Source organism: Mus musculus, chromosome 14, assembly GCF_000001635.26.
Source record: "Mus musculus strain C57BL/6J chromosome 14, GRCm38.p6 C57BL/6J".
In the NCBI taxonomy this organism is placed as follows: Eukaryota; Metazoa; Chordata; class Mammalia; order Rodentia; family Muridae; genus Mus; species Mus musculus.
Window position 1 is genome coordinate 123,849,212 of NC_000080.6, and position 18,465 is coordinate 123,867,676.

An 18,465-nucleotide genomic window follows, 5' to 3' on the forward strand; every position below is an offset into this window, starting at 1 on the left:
CATTCATGTAGCTCAAGCACTGATGATGTGCTTCAGTCTGCAAGAGATACAAGTGCAGTTGTTCAATTTTACTTATTTTAGTGAGAGAGAACTGATTTATGGATGCCCAAATTCTTAGTTTTTTCTTTTTTCTTTTTTTAACTTTCAGATGATATAGGGCATCAAATGCTGGAGGATTTTGGAATCTGGACTATGCCTATTGGGGTCTATATAATATGCTGAGAGCCAATAGACTTTGCAGATTTACTAATTACCTCTTTCACCCATCATGTAGAAAGGGTGGGATACATTTGATTATTGAGGATGTTAATACCTTTGTATGATGGCACAGAAAGAAGCCAGCATCAATATTCTCTAGTGATTTTTGCAGGGCAAGAATCTAATAAGGTTTGGATGGAATGTAATTTATATTTAGTTGTCATCTTTGTTCTCCTAATATTATTGGTCTTATTTAAGTCTTAAGTGCATTAGCTTAAGTCTTTGCTTTCAATTGACATTCTCATTTTGTTCATTTCCTCCAAATCTGCCCATCTGTTCACTGTATCAACAGTACACTCAAGTGTAAACTGTATCAACAGTATACTCAAATGTAAACTGTATCAACAATACACTCAAGTGTAAACTATATCAACAGTACACTCAAGTGTAAACTGTATCAACAGTACACTCAAGTGTAAACTGTATCAATAGTACACTCAAGTGTATATATCTTATATTTAGTAATTCACAGGTACAGGGATACAGATGCATTGGAATGTGATTCCTGCCTCTAAATTAATTAGTTCCATCCACTTCTTTCATTTCTAGGTGATATTATTAGCATAGTATAAAACTGCATTTATTCTTTCAAAATCATCCTACACCCCACACACATACATATAGAGGAACACAAAATACTGTATGACAATATCTGAACATGATTGAACTAAAAAGGGTACAACTGAAATTCCAAAATTGTAGGTTTGTGTGTGTGTGCTTGTGTGTGTGTGCATGTGTGTGCGTGTGCGTGTGCGTGTGCGTGTGCGTGTGCGTGTGCGTGTGTGTGTGTGTGTGTGTGTGTGTGTGTAAAAGTGTCCTTGGAGACCAGAATAATGCATTGTATCCCGTGGAGCTGGAGTTACAGGCAATTATGAAATCCCCAACATAGGTGCTAGGAACTGAACTCAGGTTTTCTGGAAGAGCAGCAATTGCTCTGAACCACTGAACAACTACCTACCTTTCTATTTTCCAAATTGCAGAATTAGAACAGTATACTCCAGGATGACCTTAACCTTTATTCTTCTTGTTCAATATACCAAAATGATGAGAGCATAAGGTGGGCTGCACTAACTTGGAAAATCGAAGGTATGATAAAACTATATTACATGGGGAACTTTCTAATGATATATTACTAAAGCATTGAGAAAAACTTGGAAGAAAAATTACTAAACATAGCCATCCTGCCTGTCTTGAATGGAAAAAAATCAATATATAAATAGATTTTTAAAAATGACAAGTTATATAAATAATCAGCTAAGTATAACTTATTTCCTAAAGTTTTCCCCGTTGATGGTCTTTGTGTCCATTCTAAGTAGCTACTTGTAACCATAAAATTTACATCAATGTGCATTTTTTGATCATTTTAAAAGAAGGGATATTTTCTCCAGGATAAAAGAACTGTTTGAAATGTACTTAACTAAATTTATCCTAGACTGATACTTTTTAGAGTTTAGCCATTGTAACTCAAGGGAGCACAATCCATAAATGAAACATGGGTTTAGATATCACACTCATCCTAAAATAGCCTGTGCTGCCTTCCTACACTACACTCATACATTGCTGGTCATGCTGTGAACCTTCTTGATCATGTGTGATAGCCTGGGCAGCAGACACATTTGCAGTATGTAGATTATACCCAAACCTATCTGTGTATGAATATGTGTAGATTCATGAATTTGTATTGTGTATACATGTATATGTGTGCAGGTAAGTGGGGGAAGGTGTGTGTGTGTGTGTGTGTGTGTGTGCATGTGCACAGGCATGCACATATGTGCAGAGTATTTCTTATTTGAACATTTTTGATGTTGAGATCAGGGATAAATAGCATTCTAAGTCTTTCATCTCAATTTTGTTGATATGTCTATGCAGTTTAAAGAACACTTGTTAGAAGAAATGATACTAGCTTCGACAGGTTTAAAATATACATGGATTTGACAAACCAGTCTGGAAGCATTACATAAAGATCAGTTTGGTGAGAATCCCCTTTGCTTCTTGACACTTGAAAGATTATATTATAATGAGGCTTAGAAAAGAACAGTGGCTCATCTAAGTAAAGTAAAAACACTTATTTTTATTTATCTTAAACATTTCTCCCTCATTTCCTGTTTTAGAAAGATCTAATAGCATATTTAAGTGTGTTAGACAGACTAACAGGTTCTCATGTCAAACCGGTCTTTCACCCTAAATTCTGTTTTATCAAAAATCAAGCCTTTTTATCTTCCTGGTTTTATTTCTTCTCAGTGAACACTTTCTTTTGAGCTGGGATTTTAGTTTGGAATTGAGGAACTAGTAACTTCAGAAGAGACCACAGTGTTATTTTGCAGTTTCCTGTCTCCTCTTTAAGACTCAGTGCCTGTTTCAGAAATCATATCAATCCCTTACACTTCCGAGTGCTTTTCTGACTCAGCCACTTCCTGGCAATCTGTTGTCAATACTTTACACCTCTAAACGAGTTTCTGACTAAATGGATTAAACTTCTTTTGTAGGAAATGCACAGTTTTATTTAAAATGGAATTACTAACATTTTGAAATTTATTTTGACATCATAGAGTAGACTTCTTGAAATCAAGATGTAAGAAGAGTTTTCACTACTGAGAAAGGAAAAAATTATGGTTAAAAATTCTAACAGTCTTGAATAAATGTTTAGATTAGTTAATGGCATTTTAAAAATCTATTTATTTATTTTGAGACATACTCTTACTCCATATGCAGATATGGCTTGGAACTCATTGTATAGCTCAGACAGACATCAATCTAGAAGCAGTCATCTTGCCTCAGCCTTTGGAGTGCTGGGATTACAGACTGAAGTTATTTAACACACTCTAACATGGCCAATTTTAATTCTACTTTTCAGCATTGTGGATTGGAAACTTTCTTGTGACTCTTGTATTTTCTCATTGTTATATTTGACTTAGGAAATATTGCCTCCTCCACATTAAAAAAATATGCTGTGTTGTCATTTCTCCAGCTGTTGTGTGCTCACATCTTGTGTGACTTATGAACCACCCTCTGCTTTTAGTGTCTCTCTGTTTAAAAGTTTTGGGCTGATACTGAATACATTTGGAAAAATTGAAAAAGATTCAGGAGTAGGAGCAGATCTTGAGACAGACAGTATTCTCCTACCTTGGTATTTCCTGTTCAACAGAAATATCTTTGATTTCTGAGCCAGTCACATGCATCTCACTGTCTCTTAACTCATACTGATCAACGAACTATTGATTATAGAGGCTTTTGAATAGCAAAAAGCTATGGTTGAGGCACAAAACTGAAGCAGAAATCAAGAGCAATTAAGGCTCATCCCATAGTTGACAAAAGTGAAGAAATGTGTTCCCTAGCTTTTCTGAGAGTTAGCATGACTGGAGGTGAAATCAAAATTCACATGAGTCATCCCCAAAGAATGTCCTATTACAAGTGCACAAGAATCTATGGTTCAGATCACAGGCTGTACCCTCCTCTGCCCTGTGAAGGACACAGATGTGACAATGGCATAGAAAGATAGCTCTACTATAGCACAAAGGTGGAAAGGCTTAGAAGATTGAAAACTGAATAAAATGACTCAGAAACAGAAAGTGAATATGAGTGCTTAAAACAGAATTCTGAAAGATGATTTCCTCTAGGCCAGGAGCATGTGCAACTTATTAGACACCATTAGGTGCCAGCAACAGGACTCTGGGAAATGGTGCTTGCAACATTAGTTTCATTCCTGGGACCTACATTAAGAAGGAAAAAAAAACAAACAGACTCCTTGCAAGTTGACCTCTAACCCTCATGTCTGCAATATGGTATACACATTCACCCACTCCCACATACACAATAAATAAATAAATAAATATAATTTAAAATATGAAAAAGTAGCCTTAAGCCCACCAAAATTAATTTATTTTGATGGTGAGTGACAAGATTCTAACTCTAAAAATCTCTTCTTAATAACTATGACTGTTTTTTATGCACAGCCCCCTCCCTAATCTGGCAGGCAGGGTCTTTTTGTAGCCTTGGTTGATCTGTAACTCAATATGAAGACCAAGCTGGTCTTGAATTCAGAGACATGCTATTCTCTAACTCTGCCTCCCAGTGCTGGGATTAAAGATGTGTGTCATCATATCTGGATCTTTGATAATGTTTCCATGCCAATGAGCTTCAGATAAGAAATAACCGTTACAAAATTTAAGTTTGTGTTCTGACTTCAGCTTGACAATGGTATCTCTCTGCAGTCCTTGTTTCTCTCTGTCCCTGTCTCCCAAGTTTTTTTTTCCTCTCTCTCTCTCTCTGGTAGAATAGGATATTCTGACATGGAGTGCTGCCCTAACTGAATTTTTGAATCCCTGTGAGTCACAACAGCTGGAGACACTCTTTTGGGTAAAGGAGGGATTTTATGACATTCTCATCTGCTAGATGTTTCGCTCAGATATTTACAGTTTTAAAACCTCTAAGAATAAATAAGACTTTCCTTCCTTCAATCTAACCATTCCCTCAGTTTCACTATTATGTTGTTGACTAAGCTGCTCCAAATGCACATGTCCCTGTACTGTGTCCTAACGGATCTAACAGTTCCTGAACTAAATCTCTTACCTGCTTCTTAGTATATTAAAACCACTTCCTTGTATAAAACAGTGGAATGAATTGTACTTTAAATGTTAAAAGGGTTTTTGTCTCAAAAATAGTTATTTATACATGCATCTCTGATGTAGAATCACTTGAAGTTTGTCCTTATTTTCAGGAGGGCTGAAAAGGATGGTGTTCTAGTTTCATTCTGTTAACTGTGACAAATGCCATGATCAAAGCAATTTAGGGGTGAGAAGGTTTTGTTTCACTTACTTCAGGTCACAGCCAAGCCATCTTGCTAGTAACTCAAGTAGGAACTTGGAATAGAATCATGGAAGATGGCTTCTTGCTAGCAACCCTAATAGGCCCACAATCAGCCATCTTTCTTATACAGCTAAAAACCAGTGCCCAGGGAATAGTGTTGCCCACAGTAGGGTAAGACTTCCTATATCAATTAAAATTCAAGACTGTCCACTACAGCCATATCCCACAGCCAAACTATTTAGAAAGTCCTTCAAATGAGACTCCCTTCTTAGGTGACCATAAGCTTAGTTGAAAGTTAAAATTAATCACTAAAACTAATAATTAGTTAATAACTAATAATTTCATAAGATAAGATAGATAAACTGCAAAAGCTATAGAACTAAGTGATTTATGAAATGTAACAATTATAAGAAAAATTCTTATATTGAAAGGCCTAAAAGACCACACTCAGATAAGTATTTGTCAACAATACACCTTCCACTATAGTGAATTAATGATGACAGTACCTTGTAGAATAGACTATCATGGAACAGGGACTTAAGAAATGTTTGTTGAATTTAATTCATTACTTAAAATATTAATATTTGATGATCAATCACTATTATATCATTTCACTCTGACCTTTAAAGAACCAGGTTAGAAGATTGTAAAAACAGACAAAAAAAAAAAACTAAATAAAAAAAAACATTTGCAATGTGGATTTTATAATTTCTAATAAAAGAAGATATCAGGAATTTTAAGAAGAACAGAGACGGGTACATTTGAAGGTTTTGGAAGAAGAAAAGAAAGAAATTTTTGGGTACATTTCCAAAGGAAATACAATCATTATCTTAAAGTTTTATCTTTATTACCTGCTTTTGTGATGTTTTTCATAATAGTCAAGGTTTAGAAAAAAGTGGCTATGGCTAGATGAGTGTATGACAAATATATGTATATATAGATATAGATGTATATAATTGAATATAATTCTCCATGAAAGAAATTTGGCATTTATAATAGCTCGGCAAAACCATAAGGACAGTATGGTGTCTGGAAAAGAGCAGTGATACATAATAATTATATGGAATCTTAAAATGTTAGATTATTTCTTTTTAGCTTTTTATTAGCTTATCCAAGTTTTATTTTTTGTGTGAGTGTTTTGCCTAATGTACATACGGGCATTATTTTCATCCCTGCTACCCTGGTATCCAAGGAGTGCACTGGATCCTCTGGGACTGGAATTACAGATAGTTGTGAACCACCATGTGCTTGCTGAAACTCTAACCCATGTCTTCTGGAAGAGCAGAAGTGTTCTTAACTGGTGACATATCTTTGCAGCTCCCAAAAATTCCAAAAAAAAATTTAAAATTTTTTATTGTTATTTATTTATTTATTTATTTATTTGCATTTCAAATGTTATCCCCCTTCCTAGTTTCCCTCTGAAAACCTCCTATCCCACTTCTATGAGGGTGCTCCCCCCCCCTCACTGCTCTAGCATTCTCCTATGCTGGGGTATCAAGCCTACACAGGACCAAGGGCCTTCCCTCCCACTGCTGCCAGTTAAGGCCATCCTCTGCTACATATGCATGGGTCCCTCCATGAGTATTCTTCGGTTGGTGATTTAGTCCCTGGGAACTCTGAGGGGTCTGGTTGGTTGTTATTGTTGCTCTTCCTATGGGATTGCAAACCCTTTCAGCTCCTTCAGTCCTTCCCCTAACTCCTCCATTGGGGTCCTCCTGCCCAGTCCCGATGGCTGGCTGCAAGCATCTGCATCTGTATTGTTCAGGGTCTGGCAGAGTCTCTCAGGAGACATACATATCGTGCTTGTGTCAGCAAGCACTTCTTGGCATCAGCAATAGTGACTGGGTTTGGTGGCTACATGTGGGATGGATCTCCAGGTGGTGCAGTCTCTGGATGGCCTTTCCTTCAGTCTCTGTTCCACTCATTGTCCGTGTATTTCCTTTAGACAGGAGCAATTTCCAGCAAAACAAAATAAAAATCTGGATGTGGTGATACATGAATGTCATCTTGAGACTTAGGAGATTAGAGTCAAGATGATCAGGAATTGACAGCCTCATTTCATCTATGTAAAGAGTTTGAGGCCAGCCTGGCTTTGTACCCCTCCTTACCTACCAAGGGAAAAAATGGTGAACAAAACGTCCCAACTGGTTCCAGAAAAAGTTTGCTTAAATATATTGGGATAACTTTAAGTGGGGAAATGAGACTTATATTCCCAAACTTTCTTAAAAATAGAGTAGAAGAGTGGATCCCAAATACTGAGGGCAGGAATTGCTGATCAAAGCAAACAAACTTTCAAAGTTACAGGCGAATAAGTCCAGCAGCCATAACATTCAGCATGGTGAATATAATTACTGGGCTTTGTATGCTTTAGATTTGTGAGCAAGGTGTTTAGATTTGTGCGTTAAGTGTTGGTAACCCAAACAGGCACCTGTGTGGGGTGAGAGACCTGCTCATTTGCTTGACTGTAACAGTCAATTCACCATGTGTGTCTGAAGAACAGCCTCACTCCTGTATATTTTCAATATATACATTTTTATAAATTAAAAAATTAAGTTGTAATATAGTTACATCATTCAGTCCCTTTCCTCTGATGCTTTCAATCACTTCCTCCTTATGTGTGCATTATATTTTTTATTTTTAAAAAATTTTTGTATATTATATTTTAATAAAGCATGGGGATATGGGGAAGTCTCTCTACTTCTAGATTTTATTGCTTTGTTGTCAGTTTGTGGCTCCTTATTTCTTTTAACTATATATAAACCAGCTGACTGATTCATTAGAAAGAAAAACCTCCTTTAAAAATATGGTTGTTTTCTATTTCCTATAGTTCTCCTTCACATGAAGTAATTGCCAAATCCATCAAATACTCCACTTACTTCCCACCAGACCAATACAATCACATTTATCTAGAATTTGAGAGAGTTAAATTAAAAATCTTATTAAACCATACTTGTTGCTTTTATTTGTCCTTTTTGATTCATTAATATATGTTGGTTGTTTAAATTTTTGAGGAAAAGGATGCTTCTCTGCCTTAATGGTTAATGCTGTATAAATTAAGATGCTGACTTACTTCTGACAGTCACTTTTAGAATAAAAGCTATAATCTATGGTTATATAATAACGTTCGTGTAATTTTCCACTCCTCCTTTCTGTGTAGGTCATGGGCAGTGTAACTGTGGAAGATGTGACTGCAGAGCAGGCTGGTATGGGAAGAAATGTGAGCACCCAAGGAATTGCCCATTGTCAGCTGAGGAGAGCACCAAGAAGTGCCAGGGTAGTTCTGATCTTCCTTGCTCTGGAAGGGGTGAGTGAAGCCACTTTTCTTATCATGGCTTTCTAATAGTATGTATCAAATGTCCCCCATCCCCACCCCACTGGTGCCTGAGGTCTCAGAAAGAAGAAAAATTGTTGCTTTTTCAGAATAGGTAAACTACAGTCTGATCAGGGAAAATACCTCGATGAAGAAAATCTGTCTCTCTGTCTCCTTTTTCTCTCTTCATGTGGACACACATACATACACACCATTTTCTCTACTTCAGCTTGTTCAATTCCAGTTTAGCTTCATCCAGTTCAATACATTAAAAATAACAAAAGCACAGTTAAGATGTTTGCTTAAAGCTTTCTGAACTTCAGAATCTAATTGCCCACTGACATTTATGGAATCCAATACCTTTGTTTATTGGGTATTGTTCACTTGGAAAATCGTTGTATAAACATGCATGAATAAGCTGCTTCTATGGAAGACGTTTAGCCTAGGGTGTGTTCTTGCTCTCTCAGATCAGGAAAAACTTTAGGATAAGGAAAAACTCATCTGTAAGAACATTTTTTTGATCTATCAAAGTAGGAATATTAATTCATACCAACATCAATCTGACACGTGTTTTTAGAACTGTTTGTACAATCTATTAGAAATGTTGTTTAGAACAGAACAAGGAAAAATCTTTGAATTTTAGATTAAAAATGTGATTTTCTGCTGTGTTGTTTGGTTAATATGCTTTATTTATTAAGATTTAATTCATGTAGGTCAAATAACCTTTTAGTGTTTAAACCCTGGTGTTTTAGATATAATCACAGAATGATGTAGCTGTGAATACCAACTCTACACATATTATGAGTAAGCTAGTGGAGTATGGGTCAGAAAATTTTAATGTCAGAGATATTTTTGAATATCCTGCCTTCTACCAATAACCCAGACAGGAGACTCTGCTTCTTCCAGTATAAAATATTCTCAGGTGGTACTAAATAACTCTGTCAGGCTTCTGGGCTTTCAAGGGTTGAAATTGTCCTAACCCAAGGACAACTTTTACTCATTATCCACATTTACAGTCTTTAGCCAGGTACTGCCATGACTTCACTATCTTCTCAAGTGAAAATTTCAACATTGTGCTCTGTGATAGGAGTGAACGATGAAGGCTAGCACATGGAGTGTTCCTGTTATTTACTCTAAGTGTTTATATTTTATCCCTTTATATATTTTATCCATATATATTATATACCCCTTTATACAGAATATAAATTATATATAACATATCCCTTTATAATAATAGAGATGGTTCCAAAACCTCAAGATAAATAAAGAGTAGCTTCATATCAAAATAGATTTTATTTCTGAGAACTTTTTTCCAGGTGTTTTCACTTTAGCCATTTAAGATTTTACTATTGTTATAAAGTCCCAAACAAGAGACAGGGTTGTATCTGTGTTTTGAGGACTTAAAGAATTGTTTAAATCTAAGACATACACATTATATAAGGTCATCTAAATATAAAATTTTATTAATAGTAGAAATAAATAGACCATGAATGAACAAATGTCAAATTATATAATGATAAAATAAAACCTTTTAAATTATTTTTCACACCTCAAGATTCTCTTTAAATGTATACATGTGCTGGTGTTTTTGTTTTGTTTTGTTTTGTTTGTTTTTTGTTTTTTGTTTTTTGTCTAGACTCTAATACACAGACTAAATACAAGGGAATTATTGTGGAATTATATGTTTAACTTTTAGTAAACGATGAGTAGGTTTTGTGTCTAATACCTATTGTTTTCCCATCTTTCCAAGGATCACCTCTTAGCTACCATTTTAGAGGAATAATATATAGTTAAAATATATTGCATCAACAGGATGTTGAATATATATGAATAACCTGACTAAATCATGACTTTGCTTAAGCTTCTACAAGCACTGTATAAATGTACAATTACCAGTCTCCTTAAAAGAGATGGAGGTATTGGTGGGTGAATTTCACCCCATGGGAGTTTAAGAATGAAAACCAAGATGCAATAGTCCATCAGGCATTTGAACCTGTGGTCAGTGCACCCTGCTTTCCTGTGAGACTACAGTTGTGATTGCGACTGGGTTCTCTGAAGCACACATCTCATAGGAAAGCTTTGAAAGGGTTAGTTTTGCAGTTTTGAATGAATACCCACCACAGCTGTGATTACAAGAGTGAAGAAAACAATTATAAGCACCAGAGAACCCCATCAGTCCACAAACTGGGGTAGAATCCCCAAGAATATTCTATGGGGTAGGTATGTCCTAAAGTAATTAAATTGCATTACTTGTCCTTCTGTCTTAAGGATTAAGATCCTTGAATTCTTGAAAGGACTGAGGATCTTTAAACTCTTGATTTTTAGTCTCTATTGTCTCTAGATATGATTTCATTCAACTGGATGTTTTCTCTGTAGTTGATGTTTTTATAAGCGTATTCATCTTGTCTTTACTTCTCAGTAGCAGTGGGAAGTCACTTTTTCATATCTTACATGTGTGTTCTGTATTAAAAAAGCACAAGCAGATTAAGATAGTCTACGCACTAGTTTTTAACTCTTTAGTTAAAAAAAAACCTGCAGTTTTATCATTATTGATAAAGCTTGCTCCTTCCAAGCAGAAGCTTAGAGAGGCATTGAAGGATTTGTCATTTCCTCCTTTCCTGGAGGTGTGCTACAGACAGATTCTGGTCCCTTGGCTTGGGTCTTAGAGTGACAGTATTTAGCAGTTAGCTCAGCTGATCCTCCTATAGTGAGTGAATTGGATAAAATCTCCAGTTGTTTAAGTAACTGATATTTGAGGCATGTTGGTTATTGTATGCAAACTCCTATTTCATACAGTTTTCTCCAATCAAACTTTAGGAAGTACAAGTAGGCCAAAATAAATAAGTAATCAGAACAAAATTTCACATACACCTAAACACATGGCTATTCAAATGATTAAGGTTTTTAACTCTATATGTGCTATCAGTAACAACAACCAAATCAAAATAAATACAATAATGTGAACTTATTTGATTAGAGAAAGTGGTAAAAAAAAATACTGTTAAATTAATTTTCAATGTAACTTCCCTAAAACACAATGAAATTGGGAAAATATAACTATTCTGATTGAAAATAAGTGAAGTGAAACTTGAAGTGTTTATCTTATATAGTAAAAATTATCTATAGTTTGCTTGTTTATATGGTAAGTTCCAGGCCCGCGGGTGTCATGTTACCTCTTAATGAAGTGCTCTGAATTCCAAAGGTATTGTTTAAAATAGCTTAATTCTGTACCAGGGTAATTTGCTAAACAATGCACACTAAATGGTCTTTTTGTTATAGTTACAATCTTGAAAATTACTGTCTGTTTACACAGTTGCACATGATTTTCAAGTGTAGCAAAATAATCGTTTTTATAAATATTGTGGCTGTTTATTCTATCTGATGCCATAAATTACACTCTTGGAGCAGAATATACACATACATCCTTAGTTCTACTTCTTAGATGTGGGATAAAGAATGAAAATAGTTTAAGTCCTTTGAGTGAAAATATAGCCAAGCAATTTATATTCTTTAAAAAAAATTGCAGTAATCGGCTTTCCTTCTGGAAGCACAAGAAAGGATCTTCTTGCCCACCAATAGGAGTAATTTAGAAAGCTCTTTCTCATATATTTTGCTGTTTGTATTATAAACTTCCACCATTTATGAAATTCCTTGTATTGTCTTGTATAACCATCAAAGTAAATTATCTATCTGCGGGCATTACTATTCAGTGTGTCTGCAGTGTCTGCTGTCTTTGGTCATCATCAGCACATTGTCCTTGTATCTCTGTCCCCTGTGCATTCTGCCTGGATTCCTTGCTCTTTGGTTGTATTTCAGTAGAATTGTTAAAATTTCCCTATGTATTCGTTCCTTGGACATTCATAAACACATACCTCTATGTGAAATGGTGCAAAATGTAAGAAAAACGATACGTGGGAAATAGTTATTTTATTTCTTATTTTATCATCTAGAAAATGGAAATGGTATCCTCATTTTTATCAATTAGTATGCTTTAATTAATGAATTAATCAAGTTTTTTTTCAATTTCCCTACCTAGAGAACACATTTCAAAGAATAATAGCATGTCACATTCTCACCATCTGTAGATTTTTTCAATTGAAGTCACAATTTATCTCTCTTTACCAGAAAACCACAGCTTCAAATTTTCTTGCTTCTTTTATCAGAGTAGCACCCATGAACATTGCTTTTTTAAAACCTATGCAATTTGTTTTTCATGTGGCTTGGAGACCATTGAATCATTCCTTTGAAAATCTATGTTTACAGATGGGTTATTTATTTGAAACAAAAAGTTACAATATTAGAAATCCTCCAAACATTCTCAATTAAGCAGCATACCACATGTAGTGTCTTTGGTTATATTTACTCTGTTGCTTAATTATGATTCTGTAAGTTAACTGCAGTAGGGAGTTCACTGAGTGTCAAGTGACAAAGGCTCAGTTGTGTTTCTATCAGAACTTTTAAAGAGAGCAAGTAGGGCCCAGTTTATTCCTTGAAATACTGATGTGCAAGTAAGTGCTCAGAGACACTGGAATGGCAAGCACTAAATGGTGCCATTTCAAATCTAGTCTCAAGGACCTGTAGTTTTTGTGTTTTTTAATTAGATATTTTCTTCATTTACATTTCAAATGCTACCCTGAAAGTCCCCTATACCCTCCCCCTGCACTGCTCCCCAACCCACCCACTCCCACTTCCTGGCCCTGGCATTCCCCTGTACTGGGGCATATGATCTTCTCAAGGCCAAGGGCCTCTCTTCCCATTGATGGCTGACTAGGCCATCCTCTGCTACATATGCAACTAGAGACACAGTTCTGGGGGATGCTGGTTAGTTCATATTGTTGATCCTCCTATAGGGTTGCACACCCCTTTAGCTCCTTGGTTACACAATGGAGTACTACTCAGCAATTAAAAACACTGAATTTATAAAATTCTTAGGCAAATGGATGGATCTGGAGGATATCATTCTGACTGAGGTAACCCAATCACAAAAGAACACACATGATATGCACTCACTGAAAAGCAGATATTAGCCCAGAAACTTAGAATACCCAAGACACAATTTGCAAAACACATGAAACTCAAGAAGGAAGACCAAAGTGTGGATACTTCGTTCCTTCTTAGAATGGGGAACAAAATACCCACGGAGGGAATTACAGAGACAAAGTTCAGAGCTGAGACGGAAGAAAGGACCATCCAAAAACTGCCCCACCCGGGGATTCACCCCATATACAACCATCAAACTCAAACACTATTGCATGTGCCAGAAAGATTTAGCTGTCAAGGACCTGTAATTAAGGATAAAGAAGAAACAGTTCTGACAAACAAACTTTTTAGCTCTGCTTTACCTGGAGAAATTGTTCTGTATTTAACACTCCCACTGTTCACCAATAGGAAATTAATGGGGAGTGGTGATTGAGGTCAGCAAGCAAAATCTGGACTTATACAGAACATAAGTGATGATGATGATGATGATGATGATGATGATGATGATGATGATGATAAATCAATTGTGGACTACCTGGGAAGTTCCTGTGCAATGCTGAGACCACTAAACTTTTGATACTATTTTGTGTTTTATGTGCTCTGTACCATGTAGTGATACATTCTTTGGTATCCAAGCAGAGAAAAGCCTATTTATTATTTCTTTCTCTGTACCCAGAAGAACTCATTAGCAAGCTTTAAGTTATGTATGTATTCTATATTTAATGAAACTTTGGGAATATAATTGTTATATATTGTAACATGTTTAAGGATAGCCCATAAAGGAAAAGATTAAGATCTAACAAAAACAGTAAATATGTGGTCAGGCTTCTTCCTATGCTTTCAAAGAGTACGTGAATTTCTTTTGGGATGCTGTAAAATATCATAAAGATAGACCCAGGTGAAGGTGGCCAGAAATGTTAATCCACTTGAAAGGTCTGACAAATCCATAATTTTGTCTCTCAGTCATATTATAAATTGTTATTTATTAAAATGAAGGCATAAGTTATGTCCCTGAAAACATAGTGCTAAATAAAAAGATTAGAAAAGATCCATGTTGAATACAAGATAAAGTGTTTATCCAGGGACCCTCTTCCTAGATGAAAATTATTTATAGCCTTCATCCCTTATCTTTTTATCTTGATTTTCCCTCTATCAAACAACAGAAAGAAAAAGAAGATATTAGGAAGCATATTTTCATGCCTTAAATATAGTGTAAAACATTGTAATAGGTCTCTATGACAGAAATGTTGGACAGAAAGAACTTAACGGGGAGGAGTTGATGCAAGAGCTCGATCCATCTTATATCACAGCAGAGCCATGCAGTTCACAGTAGTCAGGAAGTAGGAAAAGTGAAAATCAGAGTTAAGCCAACTTCATTCTTTCTCCCTTTTATTACCAGCTCAGCCCACAGAATGGGTGATATTTGGGACAAATCTTCTCTTGACTTTTTCTTGGAAACACCCTCACAAACAGATTAATCAGTGTGGCTCACTAATCTCCTCAATGATTCTGAGTCACCTGGACAATGAGTATTAACCATCACAAATACTTTACTAGACAAATATCATAGTATTTTTAATTACCTGAGGTTTTCTTAATCCACATCCTCCAAAATTGTACCACTACCAAGTAAAACACATTGAGTATTTTTTTCTGTAAGTGTTCCAGCCACTAATCTTGTTTAAATGCTTTATCTTTGGTGACAGAATATTTTGTACCAAAAATAGAAATTGATCTGAATAGATATTTTTATTGCATCTCAAATCATTTTCACGTGGTAAATAGAAAACCCATGAAATTCTCTGGCTAAGAAAATTTTTTAGGGAAGACTGTAGCAAATATTGTCAAAACTTATTTGAAATGGAAATAGAAAGGACAGTAATCCAATTCCAACTTCTTTAAGTGAACTTAAAATGACATGTAACAGCCAGGACCACTCTGTTAATGTATTTACATATTTATTTGTAGGAAAACACTAAAATCATAATGGGGTCTTGATTGTGCTTCTCTGGAAGTTGTTTTCTATATTTTATTTAGTATAAATGGGCAAAGCTATCTGTTTTCAGTGGGTAAAATCTCATCTGATTATCAGTCATGCTTTTGAGGACATTCCAGCCTCAGTATATGTTCTTTTTAATAGAAAATCAATGGGGCAGAGTGCCATCTCTTTGGCTAAGCTTCAAGTCATCCAGCTGGTCAAGACCTATGATTCCCTTCCTTGGATACACACATGTTATTAAAAATTAATAGCCTAGTCATTATGTTGGGTTTCCAAAATGAATTCAAAATTTCAATAGACCATGCAGTCTATAAATCAGGCAGCAGATGAAGTATATGTTCAGTTTTATCGCTTCAAATCAAATCAATTTAGCATTTATTGATTATCTGATTTTTCTTAATTTATTACCTCAGCCAGGGGTGAGGCAGTGAGATCTAGCGTGTTGAGTTTCTGCTTTGTAAAAGAGGTCTATTGAAAAGAGTCATTGTCTTGTTTCCATGTGGCTACTACCTCTTTACTATAAAGGTAAGTTTCAGTAGTTGGCATAGAAACCACATGGCTTATAAATCCTGAAATAATTCCTGTTTAGACCTCTACAAGACAATTTACAATGCCCTGTGTTAGGTTTTTGTGTCATATAACAAATCATAAATGATAAACACAAGTGTTGAAGGAAATTATAGTATTTTAATATTTTATTTAATATTCATTAATGCATCTCATGCCATCTCTTATTATTCTGATCCTTTTTTTCCACCAGACATTATGTGATGGCTTACTATCTTTTTAAATCGGTCTGCTTGATTGGAGACCATCTGCTAGAGCATGGCTAGCCTCTCAGCAGCTGCATCACTGAAGAAAACTAATACTTCACAAGCAGCCATCAATGGCCTGGTGCAAAGAGATGTTACTGCGGCAGGTTGTCCTGTAACCTCTGCACACAAGCAATTTCCTCAAGTCAAATATACAAAATAAAGACATACACATAAAACCAAATAAACAACAAACAAACAAACAAGGAAAAAGCAGAAATCCAACTTCCACCTGACATCAGATTAAAGAGAGAATATGACCTACGTTCTGACAGATTGGAGGCAAAGAAAGCAAAGCTCACCTTACAAAGTGCTCTCTCTCTCTCTCTCTCTCTCTCTCTCTCTCTCTCTCTCTCTCTCTCTCTCTCTCTTCCATCTCCCCTCCTCTCTCTTCCTTCCTCACTTCTCCCTACTCTTCTCTTTCTCTGTCTGTCTATCTGTCTGTCTGTCTGTCTGTCTGTCTGTGTCTCTCTCTCCTCTCTCTCCTGTGTGTGTGGGAACTAAAAGGGGCCAAGGAAAGGAGGGGGGCGGGGATGATAGCCCACATCCAGCCAGAGTTCCTCCTATGCTCTGGGAAGGTGTATGTGGGAGGGCTGCCAGACTTTCCATTCGGCTCTGGGTGGGCATCTAAGCCTGTGACCCACTCAGTGGGGGGTGGACAAGGGGCAGCCCCCAAAACCAAAAGGGGCCCTGGGGTTACACCCTGTAGCAGGGGGTGATGGGAGAGAGGGCTGAGGGAAGAGAGGTTCCCACACAGGAAAGAGTGCAGAGGATTTTGGCTGGAGCACAGGAAGGCCTTTGATCAGGAGATTAGAAACAGCTCATTAGGAGAAAGCCTATCCCATTCTCCAAGTGCAGTGGGCCTTGATGAGCAGAGATTGTCTGGTTTTAGAGCTTTATCATAGAAAGGCAGGGAGAAAGGAGAGAAGGTGGAAAGAGAGAGAGGGATCGACCATGGCCAAGAGGAGAGAAGGGGAAAAGGAGAGAAAGAAGAAAGGCTAGAGAGAGGAAGAGGAGATGAAAGACAAAGAGAGAGAGGAGTGAGAGAGCGAGGAGGGGCCAAACAGCCCCTTTAAAGTATGCTGCTATCTGTTCTGTTGCTAGGTAACTGGGGAGGGGTTTAGCTTGAAGGTCAGAAGCTTGGGATATTGCTTACCCACGCACTTCTCCTATGGGGACTGAGGGGGTGGTAACTTCAACAGGAGCCAGGGTTCCAGGAGAAATGAGAGTACTCCTTCTGTCCCATGTAGGTGAATTACCACTGGGTCCCTGGGTTCAACATCTCAGCTTGACTGGAGATCAGACTGTCTTTGCATAGCCCAGTGCCGTGTGTGTGTGTGTGTGTGTGTGTGTGTGTGTGTGTGTGTGTGTGTGTGTGTGTGTGTGCCTGGCTAGCTATGTAAGTCTAGGATGAGAGCTCACTTTGAAGATGAACCAGAAATGACAAGTTTGGAGTGTATAAGAACATATTCTCATAATATCTAGGGGTCTGATTAACTCTCTTAGGGTCTTGCTACTAAGAAAAATTCACATTGTGATTTAGTTTTAATGTTGGCATTGAAACACCAAGATTCCCATTTATTGCATCATTGTTAAAATATCAAAGGTCACTCAGGCTATCAATGTGCAAATCTATCCACAAATAACACAATTAATAAGCTCTTCTTTTTCCTTCCTATATTTCAAATTATATCATCCTGTCTGCTGACAGGTGTGTGAAAAAAGCACATACAATATAAGCATACACACACAGAGAGAAGAGACAGCAACTCTATTTATTGGAAGTCAGATTAGTATTTTGAAAGACCTAGGAGATAACATTTCCAATATGATTCGTCTCTAGGATGCTGTTTCATCTCTGGGACTACCTAAGCCTCACAAGTCTTGCTGCTGTACTATGCCAGACCATTTGGTATTATTTACCAGAACTCACATGGCATGAATATTATGAGTGGTAATGAGGATAAAATTATTTGAAATCTTAAATGGGAAGCCAAAGAACCCTTCCTTTGTGTGAGATACTTAGATACTGGTATGAGACTGAGCTGCCTGTAATTTAACCTGGACCATCCATGAGTGAAGTATAAACTTATCAGACCATAAGCTAAAGTAGCTTATGTTGGCTCATATCATGGCTTTCCTTGCCTTTTACTGTTCTATGTTGTGTGTGAGCTTAGTTCTGTACTCTCTTCTTTGGACCCCTAGATTATATTACTGCTCTCATTTACACCCTGCTTGTTACTTCTTGCTCATCTTCAAAGTTATCTCCAAGACTGGACTTGCATAGCCAGATAGAAGGA

The 18,465-nt window shown here is 36.5% G+C and overlaps 1 protein-coding gene across 2 annotated transcripts in view; it reads left to right on the forward strand.

Moving 5' to 3' along the window:
* The window catches only part of Itgbl1 (integrin, beta-like 1), a 318,929-nt gene that overhangs the window by 189,275 nt on the left and 111,189 nt on the right, over positions 1-18,465 (forward strand). For both annotated transcript variants that reach the window (XM_006518921.4, NM_145467.2), the window contains one exon: positions 8,222-8,368. In XM_006518921.4, coding sequence (XP_006518984.1) covers positions 8,222-8,368 — 147 coding nt within the window. The remainder of the gene's footprint in view (positions 1-8,221; positions 8,369-18,465) is intronic.